General features: G+C 39.4%; 1 protein-coding gene across 8 annotated transcripts in view; it reads left to right on the forward strand.

The window, feature by feature from the left end:
• astn1 (astrotactin 1) overlaps positions 1–16,040 on the forward strand; it is a 487,501-nt gene that overhangs the window by 237,323 nt on the left and 234,138 nt on the right. For all 8 annotated transcript variants that reach the window (XM_005936984.3, XM_005936986.3, XM_042225858.1 and 5 more), the window contains 2 exons: positions 1,000–1,166; positions 8,536–8,730. In XM_005936984.3, coding sequence (XP_005937046.1) covers positions 1,000–1,166; positions 8,536–8,730 — 362 coding nt within the window. The remainder of the gene's footprint in view (positions 1–999; positions 1,167–8,535; positions 8,731–16,040) is intronic.

Genomic DNA, 16,040 nt, shown 5'->3' on the forward strand with positions numbered 1-16,040 from the left:
CTGCGGGAAGTATATTGTTTTGTTTTGTTTTTTGTTTTTTTGTTGATGAGTGAGTATAGGGGTGGGATTTAATAAGTTTTCTTCGTCCCACTCCTTTTTCAGGCAATTTTTGTTTTTTGTTTTGTGCATTTTATGTTCAATATAGGTATTTGTTGTGTTCAATATAGGTATTTGTTGTGCCTGGAAATGAACAAATAAATGAATGAATGAAATGAATGAAAGTAATTCCACATATACATGAAGTAAAACAACCTTAGACTTTGTCAAACTGTCCTGTGAACATTCCTGTCTTGTGAACTTTGAGAAATCACCTTGATGGAATACGTTCACAAAGGACACCGTTACACTTTTGACTGTAGGTTTTTCCTTCAGCTGGCCCATTTTGTTCTCATGAGCTAAATTGTTTTTTTAAACTTTTATAGGTGTAGTTGTGTTCAAGCAGTGCATACAGGTCAAAACTAACATAAAGTAAATCTTGAGGGACTATTTTAGTGTGACTGATCTTAATCGCTTTATCATATTTCATCAGAGATTAATAATGAATCAGATTCCCACCTGGGTTCTGACCCCCAGTCTGCTCCTACACATGTTGTGTAAGTGAAAAGACACATATGTCTTCATCTCAACAGCAATTAGTTCGTTTGAAAATCCTGTCATTTTAAAGGTAGTTAAGACAACACAAATTTACTGGCAATTTAAAACTTGGTGTTTAAAGTTATTAATTTAGTAATGATTCTGTAATGATATCCTCATACTGTTACTTGTGCAGTTTTACAAACAAGGCTCAGTGCTTACACACACACACACTGCACATGGGAATAGAAATCTAAGTGTTTGCATTCTGTGGCACAGATGTTATGGGATCTGTCTACCTGCCCCATTTGGGATTAGTGTTAATGTGGTAGCTTCACACAGTTTAAGCAGCTCTAGGAAAGTGTTCTTAATAGTAATGTGTAATTGCCAATTTTAGTCATTTAAAACCATGTGTTCGTCCCACAGTGCCCCCCAGGACTAAGTCCTATGAAGGATGGCACCGGGTGCTACGACCACCACATCGGCATCGACTGCTCCGACGGTTTCAATGGAGGATGTGAGCAGCTGTGTCTCCAGCAGTTGGCCCCTCTAGAGGATGACCCGACACTCTACAACATCCAGATGTTCTGTGGGTAAGAAACAACACATTCTGTGCTTTTTATTTTTAATTATTATAGCAATATATTTCACAATTCTGTCATGTTAGGTTTGTCACATTTTACATGGTCTATGGTCAGTCAATAACAAAAACAAAATAAATCCCTTTGGTATGCTGCCATCGCTATATATACAGAGAGAGAGACAGAAAGAGAAGAAAAGTTCCCAGATTCAGGTGATATATATAGTTTTTGCTTTTAAATGAAAACAGATGTGTATTCATAACATTTAGTGCAAAATGAGCCAGTAAAAAACGTAAAGCAGTATGGTGGTGGCACTTTAAGACTCCTGATTGTGGAGTCTTAAATATACCACCATTAACATTTATTAAAGCAAACTTTGACGTGAGTGTTGAATTAAAAATACCAAAACTAGAAAAAAGGGCTTTAATGAGTTCCATTATGACCCCTGGGGCCTGATTTATAAAAGTGTTTATCTCTGAAATTAGTTTTAAGATAATACCTAACAGTGCGCTCATTTCTGGAAGATATGGTGCATGAAAGTAAGTAAAGCAATTTATGCACCTGTGATTTATATCTGTCAAATCAACTGAAATTTAAAGAAATCTGCCTTGCTGCTTTTCCTTATGTAATGCCAACACAAATGGGGCTTTACTCAGGAATAGCCTTGGATCATGGACCGAATGAGAAAAGCAAACCTTTTGGGACATAAGAGCAGGTGATTTAAGCCCAGTGACACATATCACACAGTGGACTGTATAGTGGGTCACAAGGCTGGGCAAGAAATAATGTAAAGCTAAAGCCCAAACTCTGACTCCAGTACCCTAGTATCATATCATATCATGTGTATGTGTGTGTGCGCGCGTGTGTGTGTGTGTGTTTTATTCTAGTTTATTTTATTTATTTATTTTTTTTCTTGGAACAGCGTCTTTACCTTCCAAAGTAGTTTCTGCAAGTCTCCAAAACAGATATGCTCATAAGCTGTAATACAGTCACAACTATCCTATCAGTGTCTCACAGTGCAGGGGAAACCATCTTAATCTGTAATAAGGCACTTCCTATGTGTTCACTTCCACGTGCACCCTGGGTTATTGCTGTACTAACTCACTGGCATCAAAGGCTAATCCACTCTTGAACCTCGGGGTCGTCTGCAGTGTGTTTTTCTTGTACATCTTTCACATTTTACTGTTCTTAACTACTAGTTGCAGAAACAGTTTAGAATACAATGAATTATACAGTAGCACAAGTTAGACTCTATGTCTTAATACTGGTGCTTGTCTGTGTCATTTTATTGTTATCATCTGCACATTGAATTGTGTGCAGTGATAGATTTACAGCACGGAAACCACGCAAACAAACAAACCATTAAAACACTTAATGTACAACAGTTTGTTGTTTCAAGCGTAAGCTTTGGCTTGACGACGTTTAATAATTCAGAATATTTACCGTTCTCATCTACAACGACACAGTACAGTGTGATGTGGTTTACTGGAACTGCATGTAAAAATTACACATTTGCAATTAATTAGTGACTCCTTGGAATCAGCTGATTGTTTTCCATTATTTATTTAGTTGTAACATATCAAATTAATCCATCGAAAATGTTACTTTCACACAATAAAAACTGCACGAGTTACAAGCCCTCAAAGTAAGTAGAGATGGGTTTAAATTTGGTCCTTTTTAGTCACATTATTTTTTTCAGCTTTTTTACAAGCCTTCTGAATTATTGAGTACAGGAACAGGCTGATTTAACATGGATTATATCATAGAAAAACACTGCTGATTTAATGACATTGACAGAAACAAATACTGGAGCCCTGGACATTGTATGCATTTTCTCTTAATTCAATATAAACCATTTAAATAAAGTACTTTAAGGTCAACTTTAAAAAAGTCATATAACCACGTGGGATAGGTGACTGGTCAAAACAATTTTTATATAAATAAATTTCAATGTTAGGGTCAAGATTCCTTCTCTCAGTTTATTTTCTAATAAGAATCATCTAACTCTACTTGTGTTATGGCCTCAGTCACGCAGGCTAAGAAACTGGCCGTCACCCCCTGTTTGACATGACTATATTTAATCATTTTGACTCAGAAGGGCTACAAAATGGGCCTACTGTCAACACGTAGATTAGAAATGAGGCTTTTCACCAAGCTATGCAACAATCCTTTAAAGTATACCCAAAATGTTTTTAAGATTTCTCCATAAAACAGTTAGAAAACCATCCAGGGTGCTAGTTCTTATGTAAATATCCCATGATACTGATGCTCAACATCAGTCAGAGAAAGCTTGGTCATGAATAGTGTGGTGTTGTTTTATTGGATTAGATGAAGTTGGTGTAAATTTTGAACATAGCATGAGGATGTTTTGAATTAAAAAGAAAAGAGACTCTTGAATAATAGCAATTAATAATATAAAAAATAATACAAATCCAATAAAAACTAATCAGACCAGCTTTTTAAACTTTTTTGTGTACTACGTTCAGTCCCTGTTCATATGTGATTCAATACGCACTCGCCTCTTTTCCTCACTTAGTTCTTTAGAAATCAATGAAATACATTTTCTTGGTTACAGCAGAGCAACCCAAATCTAGCCTGAAACTAAACATCCAAGTACACAATCCATCAGCATCATGCTGGTCTGGACAAAGTCAGCTGATTAAACAGGCTGCATCTTTGGAAAGAGTTGGTCTGGCTGTGTCTGGGAAAAAACATCAGTGTAAGGTTTATGGAACAGATGAATGAATGTGGATGTATTTCTTCATGTGAGGTGATTCTTTCATGGTGGTTAACTGACAGAGCAACATAGTGTAAGTTGTCCCTTAGATTAATAGGAAATGGATATGAATGAGGCGAAGATGACGGAGGAAGAGAATGAGATGATGATGGAGGAGGTTGTCACAGGCTAATTAGTTTTAAAATATTGAGCAATTAAGACGACTTGAATGTTATACTTGACTAGATTTGGACCTGCTAATATTTTGAACCACGCTGATGCTGGGTTGCTATCATCATCAGATCATCTCTTCATATGCATGTAACTAAAGTGTCTTCAAATATCAGTGGTCAGTGATGATCTACAAATGGAAACCACAAAGCTTTATATACAGAGATTAAAAGTAGGGCTGCCATGATTAGTCGACTAGTCACGATTACGTCGACTATCAAAATCGTCGTTTGAAGCTTTGTAAGATCCCAAAAGACGCAGGAATAAGTAGCAGGATTTAAGAGTGTAATAATGGACTGAAACAGAAGGTGGCAGCACTGCATGTACAAGGATGCCAGCTGCCGTTAAACCCCGAAGAAGAAGAAGTAACTCTGTCCCAGAATTCATAGCGCAGCCCTGTCACTACCCGATCCGTACCGGAAACCCGATCGGTACCCCGCATGCGCGAAAGGTGTCTACTTCCGGTCGTAGCGTTTTACGATAGTTATGGGTCAGAGTATCTGTTAAGATGTTAAGAATAACAAGTATATCTTAAAATGTTTGCAATAATGAAGCATTTCAGTACAATGTAGACAAAAACGAAAAATAAAAAGAAAGTTACGGATCAGGACTCTCCGATCCTTACTGCGCATGTGTAAAGTCTGACCGTACAAATCGGGTCTACCCGATCCGTACCGCGCATGTGCAGATGTTTTCTTCTTCTTCTGTTCGTTTAATGGCAGTTTACTCCCCAGTGTACGAGGATACCGCCACCTGCTGACCGAGCGAATAAACCCTATTATAAACTGAATTATCGTCATTACAAACGTGTGTTAAATCTGATTTAGCGATAGTCGAGTGTGTTTATGCTTGTCTGTGAGGAGAGGATTGTTGGAATAGTGATGATGATGTGCGCTATCACTGTCAATTGTCAGTAAACACTTAATCTGGCTGATGAATCTACACGTGAGATATTACAAAGTCTGCATTATTAACTCTGTAATTAGGCGCCATTCTTCTTATTTTACGGCGCTGTTGCTCAATCGGGGGACGCTCTCTGTTGAGGAGAAAAGCATGAATTTCTTTGTATACGGATTATCCATTGTTTAAATGTCCCGGGCAGTCGAAAAGGAGGCAGAGCTGTTGAGAAATGCTAGGAGCTAACTGGGCGCTAACCGTATCATTCAAATATATTGAATGTCGCAATGTTGGCAAAGAGAGGAAGTGACGTAAGATTTGCGCATGCGGGGTACCGATCGGGTTTCCGGTACGGATCGGGTAGTGACAGCCCAGCTCAGTTTCCAACAATGGCGGCAGCTAGTTAGTTTTAATATTACTCTTATTATTCTTTCTGGGTCACAAAATAAACGTTTAACATATTTTCAGGCGAGAATGTAGCTGTGTAAACCTCAAATATCTGCTCAGTTTATCAAGACACCCATATTTTCAAAAGCGCTCCGACGTTTTCGGAGACGTCTGTTACCCACTAGCTCGATAGCTAGCCGGGGGCTAGGCTCACTAGCGCCGTGAGAACACCGGACTCCCGGCAAATCGTTTTCAAACCCACCGCCGTCTTTCGCTACTCAGGTTAAACAGATATATGAGTCACTTAGATAACTTAAAAATGTTATTGTTTGGCTTTTTTAGTATTTTATTTGTTCCTGAGTAAATCGGTTTGGCTGAGATTAAAGTTATAGTTTTTCAAATTCAAATTCAAATTTTATTTGTCACGTACACAGTCATACACAGTACGATATGTAGTGAAATGCTTGGACAACTGCTCGTGACCTAAAGAAAACAAAAAAAGGAAAGGCTATGAATAAGATAGGAAATAAATATGAAAAATTAAAAAGGGTAAATTTAACTAGGAAGGAATAAAATATAAATTAAGGTTAAAAATAAAATAACTGTACAACAAAATACACAATATAGAACTATATAAGAATGTATGAAGAAATATAAATAAATATATACACAATAACAGCAGCTGTACAAGTATTAACTGGAAATGAAGAATATAATGTCCAGTGTTGTGCAATCCACATTATGTCTTGTGCAGTGCAAATATGCTTAAAGTGATTTAAGTGATGAAGTGAAAACAATGTCCAGAATGTCCAGTGTGTGTGTAAGAACTATATGTGTGGGTCAGTTATAGATTAACAAATATATAACAAAGATTATCAACAATCTTAGTTATAGTTTTTTATCAGAAGTGTGAGATGCTCCAGAATTTACTCCGGTGTCCTGTTATACTTTAGATAGCAAGGAGTTTATTAAACTTCACCGAAACAATCTGCAAATTTCATTAAAATTTAATAAACTATCATCTTGTCTTTATTGTTAGTTAGCACATACCTTAAACACTTACAGCTGTAAGCTAATGATAGTTATATAAGAGCAGATGCTGCTGGTGCAATAAGCTGTCGTTTTACATCCAATGGATGATGATCTGATTAGTCGACTAATCGCAAAAATAATTGGTGACTAGTGACTAACAAAATAATGGTTTGTGGCAGCCCTAGTTAAAAGCAAACTGAACAAAGTTGGCATTTTTATTCTGTCACATGAAGCCTAATAATAACTAGCATAATATTTAGAGTTACTAGAGACGGCCACGAACCTTCTGCTAAGATATGCTGGATATGAAGAGTTTTGATCTAAAGAGAGTCTTAACATAAGATGTGTTTAGAATATCTGCAGCTCACGAGTCATACTAGCATTTGGCCTTTTAGCCTTTGCGCTGTTTGAATGCAGAAAGCTGCCAAGATCTGTTTCTTACTTTTCTCAGTAGACATAATTAAAACAAAAGCAACGACTTTTGATCATCTCAGCTGAGAAACGGCACATTTTCCGATAAACAACACTTTTCTAATTGAACACAACAAGCTGCTGTCATCTTTAGGGCAAACATCATGTTGCAGGCGTACGAATTTGTGTCGAATTTACATAAGCGGGTGATACAGACTGCTGCTTCATTGAATTCTCAACAACAGCATTTTGTTGTCGTCTCTTCCCATAGTGCAGATGTGGCTAATCCTCCACTTTTCCCATCGGAGACTGGCATTAGCTTTGCGACATTTAGCATCCAGGAGAGAGCTTCTCATAGTGTAAATCCCTGACAGATTATCTTTTTGCTTTCCACCCCACTCCACCCTCCATTTCACTGCCTCCACTTTGTGTGCCTTTGATTCATTTCAGAGTATATTACATACTGAGATGTCAAAACATCATCAATATGAAAGAACCTTGAGAGGACTCTCAGTGTGTGGATTCTAGCTCCTTTCTTGAAATGGGGGATTATGTGTCAGTTGAGCAGAAAGGATTTTGCTGATTGTAGTGAGTTGTGAAGTCATGAGTTGTTCATGCTTTGAAGTTAGCAAAAAGATACTTTTCTGAATATTGATACATGAAATCATACTTTTTTTTTAATTTGGCAACTGCACAGAAACCAAAACATAAGAAATTACATTTATTAAGTTGTGGAAACTCTACAACTTGGTACTAACTTCAATAGGTGTGTCTTTCAGATATTTCCCCAATTTTTAGTTAGAATAAACTGGTTGGTTTAGACTAACCTGACCTGGAAGATAACTTGAGAAGGGCTCATATTTTTTAACATGACAAGATCTGCCTGACATCATCACAGTAGTGTTTGTGGGTAGTTATATAATATAAGCCCTGTCAGGCTGTGGACAGGATTATGCATGCATTTATAGACTGGGTGCTCAAGTAAGACACGAAGGGGGAGGACCAACCAACATCTGGTTGTCAGCTTCAGTCTGGACCTTTCTGGTAGTCTGTAGTTAGTACATGTGCCTGTACAATTCTTTGTTTGCTGCAGAAACTATGGCTGTTACCTAAATGTAATGGATGGCGTGTCAGCTACCAGCGATCAAGTTGTCCTGTGTTTGTCTGCATGTGTTTCATTTACCTTCTTTGACATGAGTAAAGTAAGATATTGACTTGTTGATCGTTAGATTGCACACAGATTGTGGAGAATTAAATCTAAGTAAATATCAAAAAGACCTCCATTGATTTTTTTTAATAGATCAAAGTTGGTAACTTTGGGTAAAGTTAATGTGTTTTTAATTGAATATACTTATCTACTTTTTAATAGAATTAAAAGGTAGTTATTAAAGGTCTGTGTTAACTTTTGTCTACAGATGTGTCAGATTATTATTACTGTTGTTGTTGTTTACTTCAGCTTTGTTCAGTTTTTCAGTGTAAACATTTTTTTATTTTCAAGAATAATAAACATTTGTCGTCTGCACACTAAAGATTGATTTGCTCAATAACTACAATATAAGGAATCAAAAGGAAAATGCCCGAGCAGAAAACCCTAAAACAAACAGACAATCGAGTTAGTAATGAAACTGAAGTCAGTGTTGAAAGGAAAACAAAAGAAAAAGGAAATCCGTGGATCAAGTAAATGACTTTAATCCCTGTTTGCTGCAGGTGCATCGAAGACTACAAACGCGGTCCAGATGGGAGGTCGTGCCTGCCGCTGTCTGAGGCTTGCACTGAGGGAATAGACTGTGGAGAAGTGCTTGATATCCCTGCCAACCAGACGGTGTTTGGAGACCTTTTCTACGGATACAACAACCACACCAAAGAGAGCACCTCTGGACAGATCCTCAAGGCCACATTCAGGTAAGCACATGAGACTTTGGTGGAATGGAGCGTGTGGGACATTGTTCTGCCATTTGTACCTCAGCTGGGAAACACTTGGCACAGGACTTTCAGCTCCCACAGTGCCGATATCACAGTGAATGTTGGTCTTCATTTAAAGAGAGAGAGAGAGACTTTTAGCTTGTTCTCAGCACAACCTCCTTACTCACTTTTTTAAACTTTATTCATTTGAGGATTAAAATTCTAAGGAGCATGTATGTATGCATATTTGGTAAAAGTCTTCTCATATATAGTACAGGTATGACTGGACTATATGTTTGACACACAAAGCAGATTCATAGATCCTAGTCAATGAGCCTTTGACGGGAGTAGAAGAAGAACAACAGAGAGCTGAAAGAAAGACTAAGAACAGCACTAAGGTTCCCAGTTAAAATGATGGCACCCTTAACAGAACAAAATCCCATCCAAGGCTGAACATAGATTATATATATCAACTGCTTGTTAAACACTGCTGCTTGCTGTCTTCACTCAAGATCAAAATCTATTCGTTTTCCCTCGTACGAGACTGAAGAACAGGGGAGACAAAGCCTTTCGTTCTCCAAGGCTCAGGACCAGTTCACCACTCCAGCTCCATTTAGCTGACTTCCTTTTGTTTTTTATTTAGTTTTAGTTTTACTTTGTGACTTTTCTGTGAAAAACGAGTGTCTGTGAATAAACGTTACTTATTCAACGGGACGTCCACTGCTGCCTGGACCTTCACCAGGCTGGGCAAAGGATTCGGAGAAAACTGGATAATTATGTGGTCGCGACAAACACTTGGTAACTACTTTACTCCACACTCAACCTCTTAAGCACCAACGCCCCCAGACACGGGGGCAAAAGGGAGGAGATCGCATTTAGGGTCAGGTGTGCGTGCTTAAGATGTTAACTTCACACTTTATGAGTGCTGAAAATAAGGTAACTACCACTGCTGCTGGTAGTTACCTGCTTACTAGGTCAGACTGATGCTCTTTTAAATTATATCAATCTACAAAACACTGCAATAAATAAAGATTACTGCTTTAGCTTTTGGTTCTCTCCAAACGTCTATAGCTACTGCAGTGATATCAGTTTTATAAATAATTATAAAGCACTGATGTTTCTCAGTTTTGCTTTTTAATTGGTTTCACAGTGGACAAGCTCAGGCCCCGCCCCTCACACCTCAAAGGCTTTACTTCATTAAAGAACTGAACGCCAAGATTTACGTTTGCAGTACAGAGTTTAGTCTGAATGTCACCAAAGTATGTTCCCTTTAGCAGAGACGCAGACTTGCAGTGTATATTGATGCAAATATGAACATACCCAGGAATCCATAGCGATAAAGCTTACAAGCGGATGACTTTGTGTTACTTTACAATAAAGATGCAACAATTATAACAATGTTTGTTTGTGTCAAACCACAGAAGCAACAGATTTTCATTTGCTCTCAGTGGACACAGTTAAGTCACTTTAATGGTGCACAGAAGGACAAATAAAGCCGTGGTGACACATCAAAACTGAAAGGACGCGACAGCTGTTTCTTTTTTCTTGTTATTTTTAATTGTCGTGCTTAACATACACACAGAATTTAACATATCTGAAGAGGTACCAAATAAATGTTCATGTGGTTTCCCCTTTAGGTATAAAAATTCTGTTTTCCCTCAAAGTAATAAATCAGGGAACAGCATTTAACCTCCCCATCTGCATATGTAGTCAGTGTTGTTTGCTCTTTATGACACTTTGTATAGGGCTTTGGAGCGTGATGTCACGAAAGGGAAGCGTGGTCAGGATTTTTGGTTGAGGCGCCATCTCCCTGGGCCGAACAAAGCTCAAGCGAAAGAGGAGCGAAAAGCACACACATCAGCTACAGTTCGTACTTGCTGTGTGGTCGGCTGTAATGTTCGATCGCACGACCGGCAAGGGAATAAGCTTGAGAATGGTCTGTCTTTTTATTCTTTCCCAACCTGGAAGCAACCAGGGGGAGCTCATATAGCGGACCTTACCAAAAGAAGGCATCTAGCCTGGATAGCCGCCGTGAGACGAGCTGATATCCAGTTCTCTTTCATCTCCAAATATCTGTTGGTGCTCCAGACATTTTCATTCCAATAAGTTCAATATATGTTCATGTCACTCTTTATAGCTTAATAATTTTGTTGTTGAAGCGCTCGGAGGTTATAGAAATTGCGAACAAACATCGTATTGAGTGACTTTGCAGACATGCTATGTAAAGATTCGCTAATTCTCACAGACGGCAAACGCAACGACAACAACAGAGAGCACTAGTCGGAGGTAAACACCACCCCCACCCCAACCAAAGGGTTTTAAGTAATATCTAACCGGATTATCAATGTAGTAGTTTGCATCTACTTTACACATATGGAGACATAATATGACAACGAGATTTTTGCAAAGGACGCAAGGACGATAGCGGTAAGTCGTCTGGGTCTCTACTCCACTGGCGTACTTCAACTCTATTTTTTGCACTTTATTTTCGCTTCGCCTCCGGACGCAATCAGTCTCTATACCGTCCTTTTTCTTTTGAGCTGCTTTCAAGCATGTTTCATGCAGTCGTCCTTCCGACACAATGTGTTTGTTTTGATTCGTGGCCCAGGAAAATGGCGCCGCGCTCCCACAATACCTCAACTCCAAAGCCCTATATTCCACGTTGACCTGGGTTGCCAGTACAAATATGACTTCATTATTATCTGCAATTCTTATGTTCTTCTGTACTGAAAATCCAAAACTCGAGAAGCAACAAACAATATAAGAAAAAGGGAAATTTAATTCCACCTTCGTTCACACAGATAATAATCATTGTGCCCAAAGCATTTTTAAGAAACTACGCCGCTGATGTTGGCATTAGTGCTGTGGCTCAACCTTTCAGCTTTTCTTGGAGTAGAATATGGTTCAGGTCACAAAACAGGAAGCTGTTCATACATAATCTGGAGGCAAATGTGTCTCTACTGGTAGGAAGGAAAGATCAAATCCGTATCTGTAAAGGTTATTTCATGGTGGAGTAAGGATTTTGTTTGAGTTTTTATGCCATTTCCCTTTCTGAAAAAGTAAATGACAAAACAGGATGTTTCTCCTGGCTGCGTATTATTTAACACAAATAAAAGGCATTGCCTCTTTTGAGAGACCTAATGTATATATCCAACAGTACAGGTGAAAAGCAACGCACTGTCCCTCTCATAATCTCTACAGAGATCAGAATGATTAGTGGAGTGCTTTGAGGGTGGTTAATTATCACTCGCTGCATGTGGCAATCATTTCCACTAAACTCAGGAAGCCGGAAGGTCAGCAAAGTCATCTGCGGCCCACGAATTTAATTTGGGCCATGCATGGATTCTGCTGCCCGGAGGCCAATCACCCACTTAGGGATCGACCGCTAGAGTCGTAGAGAGGAAGGGACGCGTGAGCCAGGTTAATAGTTAATATCATCAAGAATCTAAATCTCAAAAGCTCTGATCTCATTTGAAAGCGCTTGTGCTTCCTGTTCAGATGAGGTGGTGGAAGAGGAAGGAAAGACTCTGTAGGGAGGCATGGTTAATGCAAGGCCTAATTATTGGAGATAGCACCAAATGGATTGAAACTGACCAGGAGTCAGTGTGCTGAAATTGAATCTAAGGAACAAATTGGCTTGAAAGTAAAATGAATCAAAGTTGCAGGAAGAAAGCGTTGCATCCACAGATGTGTGTCGGGAGTTGTTCCAAAACCAATAACATGAACATAAGTGTAACAGTGAATGTTGGCCTTTGGAAATGCATGCGTAGCTTGCAATGGTATCTGTCACCAAGGAAACTGAATGTCAAATTTAATGATACATAGCAAGAATTACTAGCTGGCGGTCAAGTTTCAAATGAGCACAAAAAGAGCTTCCTGTAATTAACATTGCAAAGCTGTACTTTATGTAGCACCTTAGAACCTCCGATATATTTTAGTGACAGAAAATCTTGGATCTTAACAAATTCTGTGCAAATTATACACCGCAGGTCTACTTAAGGCAAATATCAGCCAATGACATGGTCACGGTGCTAATCCTGTCAGCTAATAACAGGAAACTGAGGTTACAGTTTGCAAGTGTTCACTAAAATGTAGTCAACATTATGTCCATTTTGCTGAACAGTTAAATGTACAAATGATAAACCATGACAAATGCACATACTGAGAATTGGGACAGTTTAAGCTGAATGTTTAAATACTTCCGATTTTGTGAAAGTGAAACAACAAATATGAATGAATGAATAAGAATAAAAGTGTACCCAGGAAATTCTGCCTTATGTAAACCATAGGATGCCATGAGCTTCAGCTTTCAGCTGGAACTCATCACGGACACTTACAGACAGTGTTTTTCTTCTACTTCTTCCTTTTTCAATCACAGATACACAGACAGAACATTACCAGGCAACATTCCTAATGGACTTCATGGTAATTAACTAGAGCTCATATAGTCTGAAACCAGCCATATTTGTCATTTTAATCGATGAAAGTCAGCTCAGGCTAAAAATAAAAGGCCTGCTAGCCTTACCTGAATGTTTGGTACATTACTCTCTACTTAATACACAGTTTAATAAGAGATTTGCTGACACTGATGCACATCTAGTTATTTATTTATTTTGAAGGGAACAGATTTCAAGCCTAATACTGGGATGTAGAATCCAGCATTTTACAGAGTGTGACCAGAGCGATGGATGAAAAAAATCTGAATGTGTAATCTGTCGTTTGTGAGAGCCATGAAATAAATTGCAAGGTTACTCCAAGGAGGAACAGCAGGGGAGGTAGGGTGCCATCTTCCTTTTAAACACAGGCCAGTACAGTGGATTTATTTGCTCTAATGTCATTCTCCTCTGAAGCCACAAACAGTGGATTTTAGCTGACTCCCACACCCTCCACTCATTGTAGAGAGTGACACAAAGAGCCAAGTAGTGTGCACCTCTCTGACACGACCCAGACGACCTGTAGTCAAAGACACCCTTCAAACTGCAGAACATTCAATTACAGTATTTCTAACAGACACTCGAGGCTGCAAAAGTGCAAAGATGCAACGACCAGCCTTCGGAAGCCATTGACTTATTCATCAGCATCTACAACATGCAAGCGAAACAGCAGCGCGGCCCGTGAGTTCACATATTCCCTCACATATTTGCCCTTGAGTAAACACGAGCACGCGAGGCAGAGGCAAGGGGAGGGAAAATGAGAACCTCTGTGTGATGTTCACTGGCACTTCTTCAAAAGGCCCTTACCCCACGGCTCAGGAGTGGCACAAAGCATCTGTCTCCCTCATTCAGTCGAAAGAAGAAGTCAAAATTTAATATTCTTTAACCACCGGTGTGGCTTTATACGTTTGTTTGTTTTTTCCTCGCTCCAAATATATGCTACCATTTTTACCTGCCTGAATTCTTTTTCGCTGTCAACAATACACTTCTTTGCTTTTTCTTTTTTTTTTGCCCACTTTTCCACTTTCATGCACTGAAAGTAAAAAGAAAAAACGGTAAGCATCCGTCCAAGTCAACATTTTGGCTGCTGTTGGAGGAGCAAGTGCTGGGGAGAGAAACGGAGCTGCTCTGTGGCCCCGTCAAGGATAGAGAAAAAGTGGGGGAGATAAAAGGGAAGCAGCAATAACAGTGAGCAGGTGGCCAGCAGCACAACACACACATAACACTAACTGGTACACAAACCTGGGTGTTCAGGTATGCACATACTGTAAATGCACACACGCAGCGCTTGTTTGATTCCCTCTGCCCAGCGTGGTCCATCTTTCAAGCTCACCAGCCCTGAAATGCTTCTCATGTTTTTTTGGAAAGGGGAAAATACACCCTTCCCCTCGTTGCACAAAAAGCTCCGCATTATCATTTCAAATACACAAGTTTTTTTTTATTTGATTTCCTAGTGGGAGAGATCCAGTCATGGCATCGTCATTGGCAGCAGGGCCGGTGGGGCACGCGGTGATTCTGGTTACAGAGTGAGACGCGCGTCTGTGTGAAGGAGATCCTATCACGGCGACATCTCGGGGGTGCGATATGATCTGGGTTCAAATTACAGAGCTCAGTGACAGAGTCTCTATCTTCCCGTCTCTGCGGGAGCCAGTGGACTCCAGTAATGAGATGTTAAAAAGCTAACCTCCTCTCATTACTCCTAACAGTGTCCTCCCTCTCCTCTCTCTCAACTCCTCTCTCTATTGCTTTCTCGCACGACGAGCTCAGAACAGGTTTTAATGAATATTTTAGTGGCCTTTGTTCTCATTCTGCTGCCTGCTTGGGATCAATGATTAAGACCACACTCCCACCTGACAGCCCATCACTCTCTCACCCCACTATTTTGTGTCAGAATCTTTTTTTTCTCTCTCAAACTCCCTCTCTTATTTTTTTGGGCTCATTTGTGCCTGCTGTACCACACCCTCGACATGACGCCCTCAAGAGGAATACCTTCATTGACTCAGTTAATTAAAATATGAAATATGCTCGCTGCAGACTAATGGAGACAGTGGGTTGGGAATGGGTTGCTAGTGGCCCTGATTGTCTCTTATTGAAAGCCACGAGTTTATTGAGTCACATAGTCAGGGGGGATCGTTGCGAGGAAAACAGAAAAGAAAGTGAAAGAACTGTTGTCGTAAATCAAAAGTGTCCTGGTGTTTTGTCTCATTTCACATTTTAATAATTCATCAAACAGGTGGCTGCTTCACCACAGCTCCTGCTAAAGAAGAAGAAAAAAAGTCTTTAGTAAGTTTTGGCAGTTTTGCAAGAGTTCATTGAACTTCAAGAGAGAAAATGAATAATGACATGCTTACAGTGCCAGATGGCTGCTAAATGTTACATGCCATCCTCTAACAGAATTACAGTGAAAATTGTCAAACACAAATGCAGCGAGAGCAACCACATAACCCGCTTCACGTGTATCTATGGGAGAGAAAAATCTAATCACGGTCGTCAGCAAAACAACTGAGATTCAGTCATTACGTTCCCAATTTGTGTGTTTTGTTAAACTGACAGCTGAAATCACACGTAATTACTTTCAGCAGAAAATGACAGGCTTTTGACTCGGTGTCAGTAAAATCACAGCCTTGGTTGCTATAGTTTTGTAGAAACTACAAATATAGCAATGCATAACGAGCTGTGTTTTCGTTTTTAGTACACGCTGATGATCCTCATCATATATTGATAAGCATCCACATCTTTATTTTGTCTTTTTCCATCACTCACCAGGTGTTACAACATGAATTCCTCCCAAAAGGTTGACACAAAGTGCATTGGGAACACTGGACATGCCAACAATCCCTCAGTGTTCGCCCCACTTACCAGATTGGTTTCTCAGTC

This window comes from Haplochromis burtoni, unplaced genomic scaffold, assembly GCF_018398535.1.
Source record: "Haplochromis burtoni strain Fernald_Lab_line unplaced genomic scaffold, NCSU_Asbu1 Contig_185, whole genome shotgun sequence".
Classification (NCBI taxonomy): Eukaryota; Metazoa; Chordata; class Actinopteri; order Cichliformes; family Cichlidae; genus Haplochromis; species Haplochromis burtoni.